This window comes from Lissotriton helveticus, chromosome 2_2, assembly GCF_964261635.1.
Source record: "Lissotriton helveticus chromosome 2_2, aLisHel1.1, whole genome shotgun sequence".
Lineage (NCBI taxonomy): Eukaryota > Metazoa > Chordata > Amphibia > Caudata > Salamandridae > Lissotriton > Lissotriton helveticus.
Window position 1 is genome coordinate 345,952,024 of NC_136060.1, and position 26,584 is coordinate 345,978,607.

The window sequence follows — 26,584 nt, forward strand, 5'->3', positions numbered from 1 at the left end:
TTATAACTTTTGCCTACCACCACTCCTTATATTTAGGTAGGCAAGCATTCTCCCCAGCCTGGTCCAAATGATGGAATGTCCACTACTGAATATCAGGAAGAAAAACTCCTTGATAGCGTTATTAAAGATACTCACCTACTTGGTTTCACAAAATGTTTCTTTACATTTCCTATTGGTGCCACCTACGTGTAGCTATCCAAGCCTTAAGTTTCAAAAAGGCCCATTTAGTCTAGAACAATATAAACCTGCAACAGAACCACATAAAATATATTTGCATTTCCCGATCTAAAGCTATGCATGTCCTATTCATTTTTGATAACAGAATGTTTTTTTTCAGAAATAGAATTCAGTATCCTGGGATACATGCCAAAAAACTGTATATAATGGCTAAAAATATAAATAAAAAATTTACAAAATGAACCATGCTTTGAATGCACCAGAAAGCTGCATTAACGAACAGATATTGTAAAGACACCATCTCTTGACAAGGACCTTTTAATAATTGAGAGCTACAGCTTTTTGACATGTGTGATATTTCCTCGTATTTATCTATTTTTTTTATTGAATGTGTACTCAGTTATGACTCATTTTCCCCAACTGTGATGAATGTTCCAAACACAGCTTCTCCTTAGTTAGTTCTACCATACTTTCATCAAACAGAAGGTTCTCGCGGTACAAAAAAAGCTGATCGGATTGAATTCTGAAAGTATCCTTTTTTAATTTATAGAAACCTTAATACATACAATGCAATCATTGTTGCATTGGACGTCTACACAAATACAATGTTTTTTTGGTTTTCTTTTACAAAAGAACCTTTATGGTTGCGCAAAGGATTTGGTCACCTCAATCTTTTTCTTGAGCCCATTGCCGCTGAGGACCAGCTCTGCATGGCGCCGTTTCAAGTTTTCTAACTTCTGACCCAGCTCTTCTGTGGCATCCACGTTGCCCTCAAAGTCCCTCAGCAGCATCTCATTCCCCAACAGACCACACTTATTCTGCAGCTTCACGTTACTGATCCGCAGGCTGTCCCTGGCCTGCTTCGTCTTGGTGAGCACGTCCCTCTTCTGGGCCACCACGGCTTCCATCTCCATCAGCCGCTCCTTCTTGACCTGGTTCTCGGCCTGCACGAACTGCAGCTTCTCCTTCAGGTGGGACAGCACCTGCACGGTGCCCGTGATCTTCCTGCGCAGTTTCAGCAGCTCCTCGTTGCGTTCCTCGATCTTCTCGTTGAAGTTCTGGTTCTCAATTTTCAGCTGCTCGAAATCAATGAGGTGCAGCCCATCAGCCAGCTCCTCCTTGGCCTTCAGGGTCACATCGAGGCGGGTGATCTTGTTCTTGAGTTTGATGTTCTCCAGACGCACCAGGATCAACGTGTCTTCCTTCTGCTGCTCCTTGGCCTGCAGTTCCTCCAGCTCCTTGGCGGCCACGTGTCGTCCCTTCTTCCCGGTCATGACGGACAGAACCACGTCTTTTTTCCGCTTCTGGAATAGCCTCCACTCCTCGTTTACCTTGTCGACTTTCTCCTTGGACTGGGCACGCACCTCTTCCATCTGTCCCTGGTAAAACTCGGTCTCATTGGCGTACTGCTGTCGAAGTTCCCCCAGGGTGGAGAGGTGTTGGATGTACCGCTGCTCCTGGTCCGTCACTGGCTTCTGCTGCTCCTGCAGAGTGATCCGGCGCGCGGTTTCCTCGCTCTTTTTCCGGCGGAAGTAGTAGTACAATTTCTGTTGAAGTTGCCCATTTTGCTGCTGGATTTGCTCCCGCTCCGCTATCAAAGATTGGCAGTGTTCCAACAGCTCGGCGTGCACTTCCTCTTCCGTGAGGAGCTCTTCCTCCTCCTCTGCCTCCTCCTCTGCTTCCTCCTCTGCTTCCTCCTCTGCCTTCTCCTTTGCTTCCTCTTCTGCTTCCTCCTCTGCCTCGTCTTCTCCCACGCTTTCCTCTTCCTCGCGTATTGAGTCGATGGCACGCGGGGATGGCTTCTGCTCCTCGGACAGATCGCCTTCACCAGCTTTGACCTCGGTTTCTGCCTCTTCAGGAATAGCATCATCCTTGGATGGGGGTTCTAATATTTTACTGGATGCAACCGTCACTTCTAGCGCCTTTCCTGTTTCCGGGGTCTCTCCTGGTGTTGGGATGTCACTTGGTTCTGCTGTGCCAGGCAAAGGAGTGTCCACAGCTGGGGTGTCAGACGCCAGAGTGTCAACGGGGGCTGGTGCGCCAATCGCCGAGGTGTCACTGGGCGCTGGTGGTGCTCCATGCGCCGGGGTCTCGCTGGGCTCTGGTGTGCCAACAGGAGCTGGTGCGCCATGCTCCGGGGTGTCACTGGGCGCTGGTGCGCCATGCTCCGGGGTGTCACTGGGCGCTGGTGCGCCATGCCCCAGGGTGTCACTGGGCGCTGGTGCGCCATGCTCCGGGGTGTCACTGGGCGCTGGTGCGCCATGCTCCGGGGTGTCACTGGGCGCTGGTGCGCCAACAGGAGCTGGTGCGCCATGCTCCGGGGTGTCACTGGGCGCTGGTGTGGCATGCTCCAGGGTGTCACTGGGCGCTGGTGCGCCATGCTCCGGGGTGTCACTGGGCGCTGGTGCGCCATGCTCCGGGGTGTCACTGGGCGCTGGTGCGCCAGGCGCCGGGGTGTCAGGAGTTGGGGTGTCAATGGGTGCCGGGACGTCAGGCGCTGGGGAGGGGATGGGTGTTGGCGTACCAGGGACGACTGAAGATGCTGCGTCTGCTGGTGCGCCCTGCGCCGAGGCCTCGACGGGTGCTGCGTGAGGTTGAGTTGCACTCATGGTTGCATGGGCTTCACCCTCCTGCCCGGATTCTGTCACCGACGACTTGTGGGGTGTCTCCTTGAGATCCCCTTGCTCTGCAGCGCCGTCCGATGCCATCCTACCCTAGGGATCAGCGTGCCGACGGGTGCGCTCTACCGATGTAGCTAGGTGCCTTTCTCTTCTCAGGTTTGTTTATGTTTCAGCTGTTTCCAAGGCAACCGACAGTGTAGGCTTTGCCGTGCGCAGTCGCGATGGAGTTGAGAAAGTTCTTACTGCCGAGACTGGCAAGAGCGGCATCACCAGCGCGCGCAGCGTTCTCTCTGCATAGTTGTGGCTTTGCTTACAGCATTTTTATTGATTTTTAAATTCTTTAACGGCTTGATAAATAAACAATCATTGGTAAAGGCATTATGTCTCGCGTCTTAGTTGCTAAGGCCGACTGATTGGCTTTGCCAATGCTTTTCAGCAAAAAGAGGACAAAAGTGCTTTTTGCTAATGCAACATCTTAAAAAATGCTACTGACAGAACTTAGAAAAGAATGGGCTGTAATTATATGCCACATTCTTCTTCTAAGTCAGTGATAATCCTTTGCCACCGTTTTTTTTTTGCCACCGTTTTTTGAATGAAAGCTAAATCAAATTATATCAATCGTCATCAAATTCAACAGTTCTTAGGTGCAGTCAGTAATGAGAGTTTTGGATTGGTTTTGAATTCATACATATTACCGTTTTTTTGTTGTGACTTAATCCTTCCTTTCCCCACAGTGTTTGACTACAAGCGCTCCTCCCATCCCGTGTTGAAGCTCATGGGGCCTTAATTATATACCCAAAGTGTACATTACCTATTACTATGACTTTCATAGAAGATGTTGGGAATTTGTCACACTGTGTTTTCTCTCCTACTTAGATAACAACTGGTACACTGCACGTATGCATCAAAAATGGCACCGTCTCTGCCGGATGACAACTCACTTAGAGTGTGTGTTTTTCGTTATATGTTTTGTATGTCTAAATGAACATTACCTCTACGTCCCTCGTCCTCGACCCAGTCATCACTCAAGAGGTATTCCACACGACAGGAAACAAAACAGGAAACGCTTTCTGACTCCACCCACCCTCCTGTCAGGTGCTATAATACACCTCACCACCAGAAGCAAATCCTGTTTTGTTTCCTGTCGGTTGGATTCTGATGGGAGACGCTTGGGTGAGTGCCGGGCTCTTACCTGCTACGCCTGTCCTGTGGTTTCCTCCTTTGCTGGGCATTGGGGGTGCTCGTGGACCTCCGTGGGATGTGGAAACCGGGCTGCTGGGCTTCCTGTGCTTTCCTGGATTGCTGGGGACCTGGGTTGCGGGGCCTCTCGGGTCCCCGGGGATTTCTGCCTTTCACTGTGCTGGCTGGTCGCTGGGTGCGTGGCTATGGCTTCTCGCATGCGGCTGTGGTCCTTTGTCCCTGAGTCCGGTGTTCGGACCTTTCACCGGCTTCGCTCGTGTTTCGTCGGATTTGCCTGTTGCAGGAGGGGCTCCGCTGGATGGGTGTGCCTGTGAGGCGCGCCGCGGCTCCTCGCGCCCCGGCCATTTCTATGCCGGTGTTATTTCTGCTGGGTTCGATCGCCCCCTGGGACGGGGGGGGGGGCCGTTCCTGCCTCGGTGCCCTTTCTGGATGTCCGTTACTTGGCGGGCCGTTTCTCCCTCGGAGCTCAGTTTCTGCCTCGGAGCTCGTTTCTGGATGTCCGTTCCTCGGCTGCGGGGGGGCTGGAGGCTCCGGGAAGTGCGGGAGTCGGCTGGGAGGCCGGTCCTGGATTCTGTCCCTCATTGGCCTGTGCTAGCACCCGGGTAGGCTCCGGGTTGCTTGTCTTCCGTCCTGATTGGTGGATGGAGGTGATGTCATCGATTCCTTTGCTGTTTCATTCGCCGGCCGCTGCTCGGCCCCTCCTTCCCCCTCCTTCTTCCTCGACTGTTCCTCTCTGTGGCTCAGCTGATGGGTGTGTGTTTCTTCGTATTTATTTGGCGGGATTCTGCTGTTCTTCGATTCCTTCGGCTGCTTGTGGCTCCGCTGGGTGTCTCACGTCTGCTCTGTCTACTGGGTTGCTGTGACTCGTGAATTGCTGCTTTGCTATGGGGAAGCATCACGGGAAGAGAAAGCATGTCTCTCCTGTTCGATCTTCTTCCTCCTCCTCTGATGGTGGTGATTCTGCCCCTGCTGCTCGGAGTGGCAGTTTGGGTGACTCTAACCTTCTGCAGCGCCTAGTTTTGGAGACGCTGTCTGAACTCATGGCTTCCAGTATGGGTTCTGGGGGTCGCTCTGAGGCTGCTGCTCCCCTGTATTCGGATATTTCGTCCTCTGCATCCTCTGATGAGTCCTCTTTCGGCGCAGCGGAGCTGCTAGGCAAGTGCTTTTCCGAGGACCTGATGCCTGTTCTCCTTTGTCATGTTGGGGAGAATATGGGTTTCCAGAGGTCTCTGTGCCCAGCACCTCCCAGGACTCTGTTCTGCCGCAGTTTCGGAAGCCTGTGTCTTCTTCCATGCCCGTTCACCCCTTTGTCATGGATGTCCTCCTTGAGGAGTGGAAGGACCCGGACCGTATTTCTCTGCCCAGGTTCATGTCGGAGCTTTATCCGTTGCAGGATTCGGAGGTTGCCCTGCCTGATTCGGTGCAGGTGGATTCTATTGTTGCTTCTCTGGTGGGTCGCCCTTCCTTGGCTGATGATATTATCCTGAAGGATGGGGTGGATAAGAAGATTGACTCTGCTCTTATGGAGTCCTATGCTGGCTCTCACCTGGCTCTTCGGTGGGGTGTGTATGGTGCCTGTGTTCCGCAGTCTTTGTTGGCTGTCTTCAAGACTTTGTTTTCTACTATGCAGGGGGGGGGGCACTTGTCCAGAGTTGCTGGAGTCTATGGCACGCCAGTTGGAGTTCCTTTCGGACGTTGCCTTTGACTCGGTCAGGGCTTCTGCTCTGTCTTGTGGTTCCTCTGTGGCTGCCCGTCGGACTTTGCTGCTGCGTGGTTGGGATTCGGTTGCTGCTCAGCGTTCTGTGGCTTTGAGGTTGCCGTTTTCTGGTACTCTTCTTTTTGGGGACGCCCTGGAGGACATGCTCCATAGAGTCTTTATGAAGAGGAAGCATTCGTTGTCCTTCCATCCTGCCCCTTCTCTTAAGGGGTCCTCCTTCTCGAATGCCCGGTCCTTTCGCCAGCCTTCCAGGTTTTCAGCAGTCTTCGTTTCGGGGCCGGCGTGGTGCTCGTGGGACCTTTCCTAGGCATTTCCAGGTGAAGCCCCGTCCGGGTGGTGGGTCTGGCGCTCCTCGTTCCTGACTACGCCGGTCCGGTGCCCGTTCTCGCTGGTGGTCAGCCCGCGGTTGGTGGGAGACTGCGGCTGTTCCTCCATGCTTGGCTGCTGGCGACCTCCGTCCAGTGGGTGCTGGATGTTCTTTCTCGGGGTTACCGGATGGTATTCCTGTCTCCTCCTCCTCCCTCGGGTGTGGTGGTGACTCCTTTGCCTTCGGACCCGTCTCGCCGTCTGGCGTTGCAGGAGGGTGTTCAGTTGCTGTTCGTCAAGAGGGCGATTGTCCCGGTCCCCCCCCTGGAACGTGGGTTGGGGACTTATTCCATCGTGTTTGTGGTTCCGGTGATCACGGGGGGGCTTCCGTGTTGTCGTCAATCTTCGGGCCCTGTGCTTGTTTGTACGGAAGTTCCCATTCATGTTGGATACTTTGCAGATGGTGATTCCCCTGATCCAGGAGGGTTGGGTGTTCACCTCGCTGGAGCTCCAGGATGCCTACCTTCATGTTCCGATGGCGTTGGTGGATCAGCAGTTCCTGCGCTTCTGCCTGCAGGGTCGTCTCTGGCAGTTCTGCGTCCTTCCCTTCGGTCTCCGGTCCGCCCCCAGGGTGTTCACCATGGTGGCTGCTCCCTTGGTGGCTCATCTCCATCTCCTGGGGGTGTCCGTGTTTCCATGCCTGGACGATTGGCTGCTGCAGGCTCCGTCTCCGGAGGTCGTGTCTCGCCACCTTTCCTTGACCGTGCGTACGCTCGGGGATCATGGTTTCCTGGTCCATCTACCGAAGAGTCGCCTGGACCCTGCTGCTCGGAGAACCTTCATTGGGGCGGTGTTCGGATCTGTGCGGGGCACGGTCTTTCTCCCAGATTCCAGGATTCTGCGTCTTCATTTGTTGCTGAGGAGGTTGCTTTTCCGGGATTCTGCTCCTCTCCTGCAATGGCTGGTGGTTCGGGCCACTTGTCTGCCACTGTGTTCACGGTTCCCTGGGCCCGGGTTCATCTTCGGCCTCTGTTGTGGCATATTCAGAGGTGGGTGCCCTTTCCTGTCCGGGACTTCTCGATTCCTGTGCCTGTGTTCCCGGAGTTGGTGTCTGCTCTCCAGTGGTGGCTGGATTCTTCGCATCTGTCGGAGGGCATGTGGTTCCGCCCTCATCCCCCTTGGTGTTGACGACAGGATGCCAGCGCTTCCGGTTGGGGTGCGTCTCTGGGCCCTTGGGCGGTGCAGGCCCGCTGGCTTCCTTCGGAGTCCCGCCTTTCTTCGATTTGGAGGGAGCTGTCTGCGGTGGAGAGGGCTCTCCGCCTTTTCAAGGATCGTCTTCTGGGGTGCAACGTGTTGGTGAGGTCAGGCGACACTGTGACCGTGGCCTACGTCTACCACCAGGGCAGTTCCCGCTGCCTTTCCCTGAGCTTGGTGGCCCGTGCGGTTGCGAGTTGGGCCGGGTGTCCTCTGGTGGGCCTCTCTGCTCTGCATTTCGGGATGTGGACACCGTGGTTGCGGTTTCCTTGAGTCGGCGGTTCCCGTCCTCCCTCTCCCTGTGTCTGGCCCCTCGGATTTTCCGCTTGCTCTGTCGGAGGTTCGGGACTCCTGTGCTGGACCTGTTTGCCTCCCGGACCGATGCCCTGCTTCCCCTGTTCTGCTCCAGGTCTCCGGAGTCGGGGGCTTGGGGAGTGGATGCCTTGTCTGTCCTTTGGCCTCCTTGGTTCCTCTATGCCTTTCCCCCCTTTTCCTCTGATCCCTGCTTCTTGCTGTAGGTTCAGCGGGTGGGGACTCGGGTGGTGGCTGTTCTCCCTTTTTGGCCTCGCCGCTCCTGGTTCCCTCTGCTGTTGCGTCTGGCGGTGGCCCCTCCGTGGATCCTGCCGCGCTTCCCGTCTGTTTGGGAATTTCTCTCTTTCTGCTCCTTCTGTCCGCTCTCCGGTTCCTCCTTGGGTTCTCTCTTTGGTTCTGGGTGCCTTGCAGTCCCCTCCCTTTGAGCCTTTGGAGTCCGTGGAGTTGTAATTCCTGTCTTTCATGGTTGCCTTTTTGGTGGCTGTTACGTCTGCTCGGGGGTTGGGTGAGCTTACGGCTTTGCGTTGTTCTCCCCCCTTTTTTTGTGGTTTCTGGATGACGCTGTGGTCCTTTCCTTGGACCCCGGTTTTATGCCTATGATTCGTTCACGTTTCCATTCCTCCCAGGAGTTGATTCTTCCTTCTCTCTGTCCTTCTCCTTCCTCTCCTTCTGATGTCCTGCTGCATTCTTTGGATGTGAGGATGGCGTTGTCTGTTTCTGTTGGTCGTTCTGCTGGGTTTCGGTCTTCTGACTCCCTCTTTATGTCCTTTGGTTTGGCTGGTAGGGGTAAGGCTGCCTCTCGTCTTACTTGGGGTCGCTGGATCTGGGCTGTGGTCTTGTTGGCTTACCAGGGCTCTGGTTTGCCTTGCCCGTCTGGGGTTCAGGCGAGATCTGCCAGGGGTGTGTCTGCTTCCTGGGCTGCTTTCCGTGGGGTTCCCCTTGTGGTGATCTGTAGGGCGGGTACCTGGGCGTCCGAGTCCACTTTTGTGCGACATTTACGCTTGACTTGTGCTCTGTCTGGCCGCCCTAATTTTGGTTCTGGTGTGTTGCAAGCTGTGGGGATCCCCCCATCTGTGTGATTCAGTTTATTTCTGTTTGTTATTACACTGTGTCTTGCTGCACGCCTTGGTGTCTGTTCTGTTTCTATTTGTGGTGTGCCAAAGGCCTTTGTGGGGTTGCTTTGGTATGCCTCTTGAGTGATGACTGGGTCGAGGACGAGGGACGTAGAGGTAATGCTATGATTACGTACGGTAATCCCCATTACTCTTAGTCCTACTCGTCCTCGACCCAGTCATACGACCCGCCCGCCCTCCCTTTCCAGGCCTTTGGTGCTTGGTACATCAGGATTTGCTTCTGGTGGTGAGGTGTATTATAGCACCTGACAGGAGGGTGGGTGGAGTCAGAAAGCGTTTCCTGTTTTGTTTCCTGTCGTGTGGAATACCTCTTGAGTGATGACTGGGTCGAGGACGAGTAGGACTAAGAGTAATGGGGATTACCGTACGTAATCATAGCAACAAAAGGGCAGCACAACATGCACGTGAAAATAACAATGAGCATTCGTGCACTAAGTGAAAAATATATCACTACTTGACCTTTCACTAGTGTGGTGAAGTGGTTTTAGTATATTCGAGTATATACTACAAATAATAACTATGGGGCATATTACCAAGCCTGGCGATATTACATTATTGCCTCTTTAGCGGCCGTTTTCGGCCGCTAAGCGGTGATAATTATATCGCCCTATTAGCAAGCTGTCGCTAACTGATGTTAGCGACAGCTTTGAGGCGATAGCGAGCGGTTTGGGGCCCGCTTTGCATGGCAGCGATATTTATCGCTAATTACATGCAAAGTGGGCGCACCCACCACGTTAGCGACTGAAAGCAGTCGCTAACGTCGCTATCGCCTATTAGCAAGGCAGGCGTAGCGATAAAAAAATTAGCTCTAAGCGCGAATATCGCTTAAAACTAATTCCTGCTCAGACCAGTTCTTAGCCATTATATCTAATGGGAGGTGGATATTCTGGCTAAGACCCTATTGGCGATGACGCGTGAATATCGCTGGTTTTCCAGCGATATTCACGCATTTCGGCGCTATCGCTGGATATTTTATCCCATTGGAGATAAACGTTGCTAATTTTACGTTATCTCTTTAATAAAATCCGGCGATGCTTGGCGATTAAAAAAAATGTCGCTAAGCTTCTTTAGCGATAAATATCGCTAGTTGTTGATAATATGCCCCCTATGTTCTTACTCTATCCTTCAGTGGCTGTGCGTCCATTGGGGCGCTGCCCCAATTAATGCCATGGCCCCATTCATCCTTTAACAAAATTACCAATAACAAATTATTCGTTCCACTTCTGATGATAATTCCAATCAAGACTCCTTATTGGAATTAGCGTCAGAAGTAGAACAAGGGACGCTGAAGGGGGTGGGGATGCTGCAGCAATGAGGATTTGAGTAACAGCGCACTACAGCAATAGTGCGCATTTTCGGTTTTGGGCTGGTCATTTTCACGATCAGCCCGAACATGCGCACTGCCTTCCCCTTAGGAGAGCAAGGGTTGCTTCATGCCGCGCCCCGGTCTCCTAATGGGTGGGGAGAATCCCTGCTCAAGCTAATCCTGGCGCTGCTGGAGCAGCGTCTGGATTGGCTGAGAGGGGTTATCAGTCACTATAGTAACAGAGAAGAGGTCGTTAAAGGCGCCAAAGTAGGATCCCTGCAGCAGAGGCGGCGCGGACCCGGGCGGTCAGGTACGTTTTCTTTGTTAAACGTTATTTTTAATCCCCCCCAGTGCGACCCCCCGCGAGTATTGCGAGCCGCGACTGCATTATTGTAGTGCTATGTTACACTCCGGGGACCGGGCTTGTGCTGGAGATGGCTTCTCCTTTTTAGGGCTCGCCCCTTTCCTATTTCGCAGAAATAGAAAACAGGGGTGAGTCCTTATGTTGCTGATCCAGTTCTTTCCCCAAAGGCTCTCTTCAGGCAGCTGATTGGCTCTCAAGGAGGATTTCCAACAGTTCATGTGAATCCCAATCATGTGACTTGCTCTCATGCACGAGCCTTCAAAGCCTCAGCCATTTGCTTCCCAACCAGCGCTGCAGGCCGTGACTCGCATCAAAGGCAGCCCAGCCCAGCTTCTCCCAGCAGGCAGCCCACCCCCTCCCTCTCTTGACTTTCAGTGACTTCACACTTCGTGCCCCTGTCTCTTCAAGGCAGCCCCTCCCTCTCTCCACCTTCTCTGCTTCGTCCTGTATTTCTTCTCTCTACCGCCCTCTCTTCCCATCTTCCTTCACTTTCCTGCTGCCTGCCCAGCCTCTTCCCCCACCATAGCCTCCCAGGCGCACACCACTGCTCGCAAACCACTCCATTTCACATTCTCTCGGTGACAATTCACACTTCGTTCAAATGCTGTGAAAATGCTGCCTGTCTGGCCCTGTTGCGATTCTTGGCCTGGCAGACCGCCCTGGGCCAGGCAGACCCACAGATGTCCCTGTGCCTGTTTCCCGGGCCTTGCTCCGCTGACTTTCATCCTTCCGTCAGCCTTTCCGCACGGATTTCAGATACTATCTGCTGTCGCCATGTGTGCTCTTGGAGTTTGCATCAAGTATGCGCTCCAGGGACGTCTCCAAATCCGTCTCGTCTACGGATTACATACCGCCTGTGGTCATCTCTGTATGAAAGCACTTTGTCTGCCAACCAGCACTGTGCCTCCGGCTAACATATATTTTAGTTGAAAAACAGATTTCTCAACAAAGAATGCAATTGAAGAAAGTATTTTTCAACGCATTATTATTGTAGATTCATGCAAGACATTGAAGGTGCTATTCAATACCACCCGTATGCTCATTTATTCTCAGAGGTGGGTTTCACGGTATTGAGTCACTTCACATTCTCCAGTTACGTTGCAGATAAGGAGGAACGGCTCATTGTTTGAACGTAACACTTAGGAGAGTGTCTCAAGGATTCCACGCCTTTCATCTTCATAAGGGCACGAACATTTAGTTGGAATTTATTTTCTGCAGTCTAATATTTAACGCCCCCACCTGAAAGTCTTTATCCTGCAGGCATCTGAACGAGCCGCCTGCCTCGCATCATTGCATCGGACCCGCCAGCACAAATGCAGAGAGCTTCACTTCAAAGGGATCCGATCCCCCCTGCTTCACACTTTGCCGAGAACATTTCCCGGCAGCTTTTAATTTCATTTTGTGGCCGCTTTGCGCGCGCTTGGCCCGTTCCCTCCCACTCGCTCGCATCCGGCCCCCCCACCAGGCTCACGCTTCTCCAGCGCGCGCTTGTTTCTCCTTATTCTTTCTTTATAGCATTCTATCATTCCAATGCCTGGCTTAAGTTATATCTTTCACTACTGTCCATTCTCTGGGGCTTTTCTCTTTGTGCATGTTTAAATATGCTCCTACAGCCCCTTTTCTGTATTCATTGCAATGCCTTCTCAAAGTCCTTATCACTTTTGTCACAATTTGCATAACACCAATGTTACACGTTATGCCACTTTACATTGTGCTTCTCTTCATACGCTTATTTATACATTACATCATGTCCGCCGTTATAGGCACTGTTTCTGATGGAATTTACCCTTACGTCCTCACGTCAACTGGATGTGCTTTTTTTTTTTGCTTTTTACCCGGCATTGGTCCAGTGTCTTCTCCATGTGAGACCGCGTCCGGCTGCCCTACTCACATGATCCTCTCACCTGCTTAGTGACGCCCTTAGTCATCACCTACATCAATTCTCACTCCCCTGTGTGTCATATACATTTGTCTTTAATTCTACAAAGATGGACGCTAAAGCACAGACTTTTTACATCCCCCATTGCAGATATCTGTCTTCACCATTGATTACCGTTTAACACTTGTGCATTGGCACGTGCATCCTCCGACTTATGCCCAGTCGGTGGGTAGATGTACGATTGTCCCTTTTATTTTGGCTCCACATATCTTAAAAGCAGCCATGGTTACACCATTGTATTTCGGCTAGGTATCCCCTAGGGCACGTGTCCCTGCTCATTTGCGTTCATATTTCTACATACATTCATGGCTTGGTTGGTTGTTTTTCTGACGTTTTGTCTTATCCATCCTTGGACACACATCCATCTAGCCATCTTGTAACTGCGGTTCGGGCCCACAGAGGTAATACCCTAGCCTACTTGTTATTTTATTGGTATCCCACCCAGAGGCAGGATCCCGTCAGGAAGCGTGCCGGCCATCTGCCGCCATCCGCCCTCATCTGCTCGCCGCAATTACAAGCAACAGTGAGGAGACAGCGAGCCGTGTCCCGAACAGACGAGCAAAGAACTGCTTGCTCCTTAGGGCACATGTGCCCATTTATGACTTGATGGTAAATAAAATGTCGAGTTTTAATTGTCTCTTCCACCGGATGTGGCCCAGCGGCCAGAGCTGCCGACTTTGGAGCTGCGAAATAGGTTTGAGTCCCTGATTCTGGGCAAATCACTTAATCTCTCTCTGCCTACCAAAAAATGAATGTCTCCTTGCATAATGTAAGTGGTGCTCATTTAAAGTGCTCCAATACCTTTGGGTCGAATTCGCGCTGTAAAAAATGTAAACAAATTTTTTTGATCACAGAATTGCCGTAAGTATCCGTTACCTCATGCGCCCTACCTAGCGCTCCGATTTATAGTTGATTCCAAGTACACAGGTTATATCTTTTTACAGTACAAGGCTTTCATTGCACTAATTACTCCTTTCTGTGAGTTTCACTCCTGCTTCACTTAAACTGAACCAATCGGACAAATGCGTCGAATTATAATATTAGCTTCTTAAAGGAAAGGCCATGACTGAAAACATGGTGTCTTGGTCTAACAACCATACCTCTCTATCCACCATGGCCCTTTCATTCAATATGCAACCATATAAAAGGTCAAATGTCCTCTACCCCCTTTACAGCGCCTATCGCAATTATGTGTTTTGTGACAAGCGAAATTGGTCGGAGAAAAACATATCCCAGCATTGAAAAGCCTGTGCCTTTATAGTTGTCAATTGAGAACAGGCGGGTAAGATGCAAATTACTGGTAGAATCCATCAAGGGTGCACTCAATGCAACATACACTTCAAATACCACTCAGTGCCACATAATTACACGCCACATAATTACACTGCACTCAATGCAACATACATTCCAAATACCACTCAGTGCCACATAATTACACACCACATAATTACACTGCACTCAATGCAACATACACTCCAAATAACACTCAGTGCCACATAATTACATGCCACATAATTACACTGCACTCAATGCAACATACACTCCAAACAATACCACTCAGTGCCACATAAATACACGCCACACAATTACACTCTACTGAATACAACATACACTCCTCATAATACCACTCAGAGCCACATAAATACACACAACATAATTACACTCTACTCAATGCAACATAAATACACTCCACATAATACCACACAGTGCCACATAATTATATGCTACATAATTACATGGCACTCAATGCAACATACACTCCAAATAATACCACTCAGAGCCTCATAATTACACGCAACATAATTACACTCTACTCAATGCAACATAAATACACTCCACATAATACCACACAGTACCACATAATTATATGCTACATAATTACATGGCACTCAATGCAACATACACTCCAAATAATACCACCCAGTGCCACATAATTACACGCCACACAATTACACTCTACTGAATACAACATAACCTCCCCATAATACCACTCAGTGCCACATAATTATATGCAAAAATAACATAATAAAATAACATAATAACATAATTACACTGCACTCAATGCAACATACACTCCAAATACCACTCAGTGCCAGATATTTACACACCACATAATTACACTCTGCTGAATGCAACACACTCCGCACAATACCACTCAGTGCCACATAATTATATGCTACATAAATAAAATGCACTCAATGCAACATACACCCCAAACAATACAACTCAGTGCCATATAATTATATGCTACATAATTACACTGCACTCAATGCAACATACACTCCAAATACCACTCAGTGCAACATAATTACACGCACAAAATGACACTCTACTGAATACAACATACACTCTCCATATTACAACTCAGTGCCACATAATTACACGCCACATAATTACACTCTTCTCAATGCAACATAAATACACTCCACATAATACCACTCAGTGCCTTATTATTACACACCTCATACTTACACTCTACTCAATGCAACATAAATACACTTTATCTATCTGTCTATCTATCGCCCTCACTCTATCTGTCTATCACACTCATTCGATCTATCGCTATCACTCTATCTATCTTTTGATCGCCCTCACTCTATCTATCAGTCTATCTATTGCCCTCCCTCTATCTATCTATCGTCCTCCCTCTATCTATCTATCGCCCTCACTCTAGCTATCTATCGCATTCACTATATCTATTTATCGCATCACCACAGTATCACTCAGTACCACCACAGCATCACTCAGGGGCACCACAACATCACTGCACTACCACAGCATCACTGAACGCCACAGCATCACTCGTCGCCACTACAACTTCACTCAGCGCCACCACAACTTCACTCAGCGCCACCACAGCATCAATCTGTGCAACCATTCAACAACAACTGGTTCAAATATGTTCTCTCAATGTTTCAAGCTTTATTGAAAATGTCACCAAAAGATGTTAATATTTCACTTCTGTTCTTGGATTTTCGTCACAATAAAATAAAATGAACATAATCTTCACAAAAGTTATTTACAAAAGCTATTGCCATTATAAATTACAATAACTTTTATTTCAGTATTAATTATTACAAAAATTAAAAGCCATTTTTATTTGTAATATCAATACATCTACGTCACGTAAATACAACACATATTGCATTACAAATGCTATAGGTGTCACTTTAGCGAAAGTTAAAACTATTGGCATTGTAAATGACAAAGCTATTAATTTCGCAATTTTCAAAACCAACACATAAATAAAAAATGTGTCATTTACAATACCAATAGCCCAAACTTTCCTAATGCGAGACCTATTGCATTGCAAATGCTTGTTTTAGGTGATAACTGATACTGGGGCCGGTCTGTGTCTGTAGAGGAGCTATGAGCATTAACTTAGACAGCAGGAAACCTGTTTAAGTGTCCCCTCTTTTTGCTGACCTTCAGAAGACCTGTTTGTTTTTGACCTGTGGGAAGTACGTATGCTAGTCATATTTAAAATTTGTAAAGCTGTTTACACCAGTTTAAGGTCATCCCAGAGAGCTGGCAGGACTCACATTTTAGAAAAACGTATGTCTTTGTTCCTAGTTTCCAAGAATGGTTTGGGGTGGGGGGGGGCGTTTTCCTCGCAGGCACTTTGCGCGCCCTTTTGTGCACATCAGGGCCCAGGGTAAAAAAAGTATGTGCACGGGGGCGTGGCTTGGATGGCAAGGAGGCAGCAGACCTAAGTCCGGAGCTCCCGACCCCCAAGTCAAACGAACGGCGAGCAGGAGAAGAGAAACGCTAGGAAACGTGACAACGGTCACAAGGAGAGGTGCATGAACACAAGGGGCACCGCCAGAAGTGTTCAAGTCGGACCACATGCACTGGAGAGGCGAAGAAAGGAGAAAGGAAAGCGGGCTGAAAAAAGGAAGGGGGAAGCGCAAGATGGCGGAGAGATCCTAGAGAGGAAAGACCTGAGACGCAAGACCACCAAAGCCACCAAGTAAGAGCGCCCGAAGATCGACAACGCAGAAGCCCAAGCCCCCGCGAAAGAAAGAAAACTCCCCTCCTGGCGTTATCCCATATGCAAGGTATCGAGTGACTCTAATTTCCCAGACGAAGAAGACACCACACGGAAGGCAGCCATCTTGGGAGAGGAGCGAAGCTAGGGGCGGCCATCTTAGTAAAACAAGACAAAGGCGGGCTTTCACAACCGAGCGAAATACCGAACTACCCAGAAACTGCTACGGAGGACATTTGGAAAAGAAGGCAGAGCTACGGTTCGAGAAAAGAGGTGGGAAGCGCAAGAGGTCCTAGAGAGCGGAAACCGAAGAACGCAAATCACCACCGCCACCCAAGTAAGAGCGCCCTAAGCAAGAAACACCCCCGCGAGCGAAAGATAAGCCGCCGATGCATAGCAGAAACCAACCATAACCTAACTGAAGATGAACGAACGGGTATACGGCATCCACCTTGGGGAGGCACAGAAGCAGGGAGGCGGCCATCTTGGGGAAGGCACAGAAGCAGGGAGGCGGCCATCTTGGGGAAGGCACAGAAGCAGGCGCGGCCATCTGGGGGGAGCAGCGGCACGTCACGGAAGCGACGGACCTCCATGAGCAGAGACAGCAGCAGCGCACAACCAGTCCAGCGCGAAGCAGCTGGCTAGAACTAGCCCACACCCACGCAACCCCCGAGCTTAACCCCTGAAGCGAGTAAGCGGATAACGTGGCGCAAACGCATTCCCCTGCGATACGACGGCCATCTTAAACAGTGGACAGCAGCAAGCAGGCAGTAGTTGGAACAACAGCTGACACGAAGCAGGGTGCAAACAATAATCTGCCAAACAGACGCACACCAAGGGAAGTAAATCAACCAGAAAGGCGCCAAGGGCAAAGCGCAGTCACGCCGTAAGCGCAAAAGCAGCAGACCGAACCGAGGCAGGGCAGAAGGAACGGCGGAGGCCCGCTAACCATATAATCACAAGCTAAGAGATAGGCTGGCACCCCCAGCAAGCGGAACAACGCGCTCAAGAGCAGCTAACTAGTCGACAGCCCCAGCAGAAGCAACAGAGCAGCAAGAAGCGGAGACTGAAAGAGTGTAAAGAAGGCAAGACGCCAGGGAGGGGGATACCGCAAGAGGCTGGCGGAGTCCAGGACCAAAACTAGAGTGGTCAAGTGGCCGCCCAGGTTCAGGGACAGCTCCCCAACAGCAACAAACATCCTAAGCAACAAAGAAGAAAAGGGACCAAAAAGGGTCGCCACAAAACAACAACTAACAGAAGGGAGACCCCAGACGCACCAGGTTAGAAGAGGTTTCGACACCATGGCAGGGAGAGATGGTAAACAGGTCACAAACGACCTGAAAAAGAGCAAGAACGACACCCTTGCCTCACCAGCCAAGGAGCGTGGCAGCCAAGGCGACGAAACTATCACACTTGACACACTTCTGAGGAAGATAACGGAAGGAAACGGTCTAGCAAAGGCCACTAAAAAGACAGTGGACAGTATCCAGATGAAACTGACAGCAATCAGAGCGGAGCAAAGCAAGGCCAACGGCAGAATGATGAGGCGGAGAAAAGGATAAGCCAACTGGAAGACCGCGCTAATGTGACTCACAAGGACCTGGGCTTGGTTATAAAGAGAACCACAGCATTACAAAGAACCATGGCGGAGCAAGAGGACAGAAGCCGCAAAGGAAATATAAGACTCTTGGGAGTGCCCGAAGAGGAAGAAGACACACCAGGGGCATGCGCCCTAATGCTGGAAACCATAATCCCCAAACTTACCGGTTTCACTCCTGCTTCACTTAAACTGAACCAATCGGACAAATGCGTCGAATTATAATATTAGCTTCTTAAAGGAAAGGCCATGACTGAAAACATGGTGTCTTGGTCTAACAACCATACCTCTCTATCCACCATGGCCCTTTCATTCAATATGCAACCATATAAAAGGTCAAATGTCCTCTACCCCCTTTACAGCACCTATCGCAATTATGTGTTTTGTGACAAGCGAAATTGGTCGGAGAAAAACATATCCTAGCATTGAAAAGCCTGTGCCTTTATAGTTGTCAATTGAGAACAGGCGGGTAAGATGCAAATTACTGGTAGAATCCATCAAGGGTGCACTCAATGCAACATACACTTCAAACACCACTCAGTGCCACATAATTACACGCCACATAATTACACTGCACTCAATGCAACATACATTCCAAATACCACTCAGTGCCACATAATTACACACCACATAATTACACTGCACTCAATGCAACATACACTCCAAATAACACTCAGTGCCACATAATTACATGCCACATAATTACACTGCACTCAATGCAACATACACTCCAAACAATACCACTCAGTGCCACATAAATACACGCCACACAATTACACTCTACTGAATACAACATACACTCCTTATAATACCACTCAGAGCCACATAAATACACGCAACATAATTACACTCTACTCAATGCAACATAAATACACTCCACATAATACCACACAGTGCCACATAATTATATGCTACATAATTACATGGCACTCAATGCAACATACACTCCAAATAATACCACTCAGAGCCTCATAATTACACGCAACATAATTACACTCTACTCAATGCAACATAAATACACTCCACATAATACCACACAGTACCACATAATTATATGCTACATAATTACATGGCACTCAATGCAACATACACTCCAAATAATACCACCCAGTGCCACATAATTACACGCCACACAATTACACTCTACTGAATACAACATAACCTCCCCATAATACCACTCAGTGCCACATAATTATATGCAAAAATAACATAATAAAATAACATAATTACACTGCACTCAATGCAACATACACTCCAAATACCACTCAGTGCCAGATAATTACACACCACATAATTACACTCTGCTGAATGCAACACACTCCGCACAATACCACTCAGTGCCACATAATTATATGCTACATAAATAAAATGCACTCAATGCAACATACACCCCAAACAATACAACTCAGTGCCATATAATTATATGCTACATAATTACACTGCACTCAATGCAACATACACTCCAAATACCACTCAGTGCAACATAATTACACGCACAAAATGACACTCTACTGAATACAACATACACTCTCCATATTACAACTCAGTGCCACATAATTACACGCCACATAATTACACTCTTCTCAATGCAACATAAATACACTCCACATAATACCACTCAGTGCCTTATTATTACACACCTCATACTTACACTCTACTCAATGCAACATAAATACACTTTATCTATCTGTCTATCTATCGCCCTCACTCTATCTGTCTATCACACTCATTCGATCTATCGCCATCACTCTATCTATCTTTTGATCGCCCTCACTCTATCTATCAGTCTATCTATTGCCCTCACTCTATCTATTGATCGCCCTCACTCTATCTATCAGTCTATCTATTGCCCTCCCTCTATCTATCTATCGCCCTCCCTCTATCTATCTATCGCCCTCACTCTAGCTATCTATCGCATTCACTATATCTATTAATCGCATCACCACAGTATCACTCAGTACCACCACAGCATCACTCAGGGGCACCACAACATCACTGCGCTACCACAGCATCACTGAACGCCACAGCATCACTCGTCGCCACTACAACATCACTCAGCGCCACCACAGCATCAATCTGTTCAACCATTCAACAACAACTGGTTCAAATATGTTCTCTCAATGTTTCAAGCTTTATTGAAAATGTCACCAAAAGATGTTAATATTTCACTTCTGTTCTTGGATTTTCGTCACAATAAAATAAAATGAACATAATCTTCACAAAAGGTATTTACAAAAGCTATTGCCATTATAAATTACAATAACTTTTATTTCAGTATTAATTATTACAAAAATTAAAAGCCATTTTTATTTGTAATATCAATACATCTACGTCACGTAAATACAACACATTTTGCATTACAAATGCTATAGGTGTCACTTTAGCGAAAGTTAAAACTATTGGCATTGTAAATGACAAAGCTATTAATTTCGCAATTTTCAAAACCAACACATAAATAAAAAATGTGTCATTTACAATACCAATAGCTCAAACTTTCCTAATGCGAGACCTATTGCATTGCAAATGCTTGTTTTCGGTGATAACTGATACTGGGGCCGGTCTGTGTCTGTAGAGGAGCTATGAGCATTAGCTTAGACAGCAGGAAACCTGTTTAAGTGTCCCCTCTTTTTGCTGACCTTCAGAAGACCTGTTTGTTTTTGACCTGTGGGAAGTACGTATGCTAGTCATACTTAAAATTTGTAAAGCTGTTTACACCAGTTTAAGGTCATCCCAGAGAGCTGACGGTGTGGCAGGACTCACATTTTAGAAAAACTTATGTCTTTGTTCCTAGTTTCCAAGAATGGTTGGGGGTGAGGGGGGGCGCTTTCCTCGCAGGCACTTTGCGCGCCCTTTTGTGCACCTCAGGGCCCAGGGTAAAAAAAGTATGTGCACGGGGGCGTGGCTTGGATGGCAAGGAGGCAGCAGACCTAAGTCCGGAGCTCCCGACCCCCAAGTCAAACGAACGGCGAGCAGGAGAAGAGAAACGCTAGGAAACGTGACAACGGTCACAAGGAGAGGTGCATGAACACAAGGGGCACCGCCAGAAGTGTTCAAGTCGGACCACATCCACTGGAGAGGCGAAGAAAGGAGAAAGGAAAGCGGGCTGAAAAAAGGAAGGGGGAAGCGCAAGATGGCGGAGAGATCCTAGAGAGGAAAGACCTGAGACACAAGACCACCAAAGCCACCAAGTAAGAGCGCCCGAAGATCGACAACGCAGAAGCCCAAGCCCCCGCGAAAGAAAGAAAACTCCCCTCCTGGCGTTATCCCATATGCAAGGTATCGAGTGACTCTAATTTCCAAGACGAAGAAGACACCACACGGAAGGCAGCCATCTTGGGAGAGGAGCGAAGCTAGGGGCGGCCATCTTAGTAAAACAAGACAAAGGCGGGCTTTCACAACCGAGCGAAATACCGAACTACCCAGAAACTGCTACGGAGGACATTTGGAAAAGAAGGCAGAGCTACGGTTCGAGAAAAGAAGTGGGAAGCGCAAGAGGTCCTAGAGAGAGCGGAAACCGAAGAACGCAAATCACCACCGCCACCCAAGTAAGAGCGCCCTAAGCAAGAAACACCCCCGCGAGCGAAAGATAAGCCGCCGATGCATAGCAGAAACCAACCATAACCTAACTGAAGACGAACGAACGGGTATACGGCATCCACCTTGGGGAGGCACAGAAGCAGGGAGGCGGCCATCTTGGGGAAGGCACAGAAGCAGGGAGGTGGCCATCTTGGGGAAGGCACAGAAGCAGGCGCGGCCATCTGGGGGGAGCAGCGGCACGGCGCGGAAGCGACGGACCTCCATGAGCAGAGACAGCAGCAGCGCACAACCAGTCCAGCGCGAAGCAGCTGGCTAGAACTAGCCCACACCCACGCAACCCCCGAGCTTAACCCCTGAAGCGAGTAAGCGGATAACGTGGCGCAAACGCATTCCCCTGCGATACGACGGCCATCTTAAACAGTGGACAGCAGCAAGCAGGCAGTAGTTGGAACAACAGCTGACACGAAGCAGGGTCAAACAATAATCTGCCAAACAGACGCACGCCAAGGGAAGTAAATCAACCAGAAAGGCGCCAAGGGCAAAGCGCAGTCACGCCGTAAGTGCAAAAGCAGCAGACCGAACCGAGGCAGGGCAGAGGGAACGGCGGAGGCCCGCTAACCATATAATCACAAGCTAAGAGATAGGCTGGCACCCCCAGCAAGCGGAACAACGCGCTCAAGAGCAGCTAACTAGTCGACAGCCCCAGCAGAAGCAACAGAGCAGCAAGAAGCGGAGACTGAAAGAGTGTAAAGAAGGCAAGACGCCAGGGAGGGGCATACCGCAAGAGGCTGGCGGAGTCCAGGACCAAAACTAGAGTGGTCAAGTGGCCGCCCAGGTTCAGGGACAGCTCCCCAACAGCAACAAACATCCTAAGCAACAAAGAAGAAAAGGGACCAAAAAGGGTCGCCACAAAACAACAACTAACAGAAGGGAGACCCCAGACGCACCAGGTTAGAAGAGGTTTCGACACCATGGCAGGGAGAGATGGTAAACAGGTCACAAACGACCTGAAAAAGAGCAAGAACGACACCCTTGCCTCACCAGCCAAGGAGCGTGGCAGCCAAGGCGACGAAACTATCACACTTGACACACTTCTGAGGAAGATAACGGAAGGAAACGATCTAGCAAAGGCCACTAAAAAGACAGTGGACAGTATCCAGATGGAACTGACAGCAATCAGAGCGGAGCAAAGCAAGGCCAACGGCAGAATTGATGAGGCGGAGAAAAGGATAAGCCAGCTGGAAGACCGCGCTAATGTGACTCACAAGGACCTGGGCTTGGTTATAAAGAGAACCACAGCATTACAAAGAACCATGGCGGAGCAAGAGGACAGAAGCCGCAAAGGAAATATAAGACTCTTGGGAGTGCCCGAAGAGGAAGAAGACACACCAGGGGCATGCGCCCTAATGCTGGAAACCATAATCCCCAAACTTACCGGTCTCAACTTCGACAGGCCGCTCGAAATCGTCAAAGCCTACCGCATACCAGCCAAGAAACAAGTGAATAGTAACGCTCCTAGACCAATAATATGCAAGCTGTTAAGAGACAATCACACAGACGCAATCTTCACTGTGGCCAGGAAAGGCCGCCCAATGTTGATAAACGGGAAGAGGGTAACAATCACCCAAGATTTTTCCAGGCTAATAGTTGAAGTGAGGAAAGGCTTCCTAGCCCTGAGAGAACATCTGCGAAAAAAAAACATTACCTTCACCTTTGCAGGCCCTTCCAAAATGAGAATATCGGACAGGCACGGAAGCAGAATCTTTGATGACCCCAACGACCTACAAAGGTACCTGCAAGGCCCGGCTCCAGAAGAAATGGAGCTACAAAGCCCAGGAGCAAAGCGAAGAGCATCCTCAGACGAAACCAACGGAGAGGAGGAATGATGAAGGCGCGGAACGTACACTTATGGAACTCGAACTTAAACGAACTTATCTACCTCAGACAAACGCACACACAATCAACCGCAGCTACCTCAACATCGCCGCCGACAACTACGGGAATGAAGGAGAGGGGGGAACGACAACAGCCATATCCTTTTTTTGTTTAATTTTTTGCTCTTTCCCTCCACTCTAGGCGGACTTTTTGTGTATGCACCAACTCAGCAATAGAGACTATGCAAGGACTTGGGGGGAGGGGAGTGTGAGGACCCTTGCTGTCGCACACCCGGTTTTCTACTGGCGGAGGGAGGGGGGGAGGGAGGGAGGGGGGCGGACAGAGGGGGAGGGCGGGACAGGTGGACAGGACGGCAGACGAGACAGCAGGCATTTGTGTAACAAAAATTTCCCTTTTCCTTTCTCATTTTTCCTTTCTCCTCTCTCACTATATCTCTTCCTCACCTTTCATCCCAAACCGTACATTCCAAGCCCCGGGGGGGGGGGGGGGGGGGTCACAAGGTACACCACGGAACACGGACATACAGGCCAGCACCAAAACGTAAGGAAAACCGAAACACCAGCGATAGCCCTGCACCACCATGACAGACTCAACAAGGGCTAGCCTAACCACGAACCTGAAGGTGGTATCCATGAACGTTAAAGGCCTGAACCATCCGATCAAACGCAGGAAAATACTAGAACATCTGGCCAAACTAAAGGGCGACATTTACACACTGCAAGAGACTAAACTCTCAGAGGAAGAAGCAAAGCTACTCAAAGCAAGATGGATAGGGGACATACTCTGCTCGCCGGCAAAAGGGAAGAAACGTGGAGTAATAACCATCCTGAGCAAGAGGGCCAACCTAACCATACAAAAGACAAACGCAGACGAAGACGGACGCATGCTAATAACAAGCGTCCAGAAAGGCAAAGACCAAATACATGTAGCCAACATCTACGGACCAAACTCTGAAGATAAACAATTCTGGCAGGAAGTGGACAGCAAACTATCCGACCTACCGCAAGAGGACCTCCTGCTTGTAGCAGGAGACATGAACAAGACGATGGATCAGGCCACAGACAGGCACCCAAACAGACCAAGCCATGACTCCCACAACAACAACACCCTGAAAGACCTGTGCATCAAACATCACCTAGCAGACCCATGGAGGCTACAGCACCCAACGGCGCGCGAGTACACTTTCTACTCGCACCCACACAATTCCTACAGTAGGATTGACTACATACTGATGTCCGACACCCACACGCACCTAATAGAGGAAACGGAGATAGCTCCAATAACCATCTCAGACCATGCGCACATATCACTCACTCTGAGCGGCAAACACAACGAAAACCCAACGAGAAGATGGAGACTAAACGACGACATCCTGCAGAACAGAGAAAACTTGAAAGAAATCGAGGAAGCAATAAAAGACTACCTCAAACACAATGACAATGGCGAAGTAGGGAAGAGCACCATCTGGGACGCCCTCAAAGCAACACTAAGAGGTAAATTGATCAACATCAAATCAAGGATGAACAGAAGCAGGAACAAAAAAATCTCCGAAATAGAGGAGGAGATAAAAGCACTGGAGAGAGGTCATTGCGCAAACATAACAGACAAGAACACACTCACCTTGCTCACAAAGAAGAAATACGAACTGAACAAGATTTTGAGCGAAAGAGCAGGCTCCTGGCTGACAAAATTCAAATCTGTGAACTTGTGCGCAGCCAACAAAGCAGGGAAACAGCTGGCAGCCTACCTAAAAGCAAAACAAAGGCAACATACAATCGCAGCGATAACAGACAAAACTAACAAGTCCCAAACAACAAACAAAGGAATACTAGAAGTCTTCAGACAGTTCTACCAAGAAGGATAAGAACCTGAGCAAAGACGGAGGACTCACTCTTCTCAATGACACCAATCTGCCAGAACTCAAAGAGGATGAGAGGGTGTCGCTCGAAGCCGATATAACAGAAAAAGAAATTGAAGCAGCAATCAGCCAGCTAAAACAGAACAAAGCGCCAGGACCAGATGGATACTCCACCATGTTCTACAAAACTTTCGGCGACAACATAAAAACGCTACTGGCAGAAACATACTCGGCCTGCATACAGAACGGCAAGATGACGGAGGCCATGAGCGAAGCCAACATCACAATAATCCCCAAGGAGGGGAAAGACCCACAGCACCCGCTGAACTACAGACCCATCTCGCTAATAAATGTCGACTGTAAAATCTAAGCAAAGATACTGGCCAATAGACTAAACAAAGTCCTACCAGACATCATCCACAGCTCACAAGTGGGGTACATCAAAAGCAGGCTATCGCAAGATAACACAAGGCTACTATGCCATCTAATCAATCACACAACACAGAACAGCGAACAGGCAGTCATGATAGCGCTAGACGCAGAGAAAGCCTTCGACAGAGTCTCGTGGCCGTTCCTAAGAAACTGCATGGGAAGATTCGGCCTGGGGGAGAAATACATAGCAATGGTGATGGCCCTCTACAACAAACCAAAAGCAAAAATAGTGGTGAACGGCAGTACATCCGAAACGCTCACACTAGGGAGAGGCACCAGGCAAGGATGCCCCCTCTCACCCGGCCTCTTCCTGCTGGCACTAGAACCCCTACTAGCCAGAATTAGAGACAATACGGAAATAACGGGCGTCAAGGTCAAAGAGAAGACAGTTAAACTAGCGGCGTATGCGGATGACATCCTAATCACAACCACAAACCCATCTTCGTCAATAAAAGCGCTCATGGACACAATAGGAGAGTACGCCGAAGCCTCAGGGTACAAACTCAACAAAGACAAATCGGAGTGCAAACCAATGAACGTCCACACCACAAGAGAGGTCCTCGGGGACTCCGGCCTGGCATGGCAGACAAAACCACTCAAATACCTAGGACTGCACTTTGGGAGAGACCTAACATCCACGCTTCAGCACAATGAGGACTTAACGCTGAAAAAAATAAAAGAAAGACTAGAACTATGGTTGCCAAAATACATAAGCTGGTGGGGAAGGATAGAAACTATCAAGATGATGATAACGCCGGCGATAAACTACACGCTAACCATGCTGCCACTCCCGATGACAGAAGCTTTCCACAAGAAACTAGACAAACTTATTAACATCTTCCTATGGAAAAACAAAACACCCAGAATCAGCCTACACAAACTGAGACTAACCAAGGACCTTGGGGGCCTCAATCTGGCAAACTTCAAAACATACCAAACAGCTTGCC

At 49.2% G+C, this 26,584-nt stretch overlaps 1 protein-coding gene across 1 annotated transcript; it reads right to left on the reverse strand.

Annotated features, from left to right (window-relative positions):
* Positions 1–698: 698 nt before the first annotated feature.
* Positions 699–2,949, reverse strand: CFAP184 (cilia and flagella associated protein 184). Its single transcript, XM_078678998.1, has one exon. It carries the CDS (start codon positions 2,883–2,885, stop codon positions 816–818), a length of 2,070 nt encoding a protein of 689 aa, XP_078535124.1. The 5' UTR covers positions 2,886–2,949; the 3' UTR covers positions 699–815.
* Positions 2,950–26,584: the final 23,635 nt, after the last annotated feature.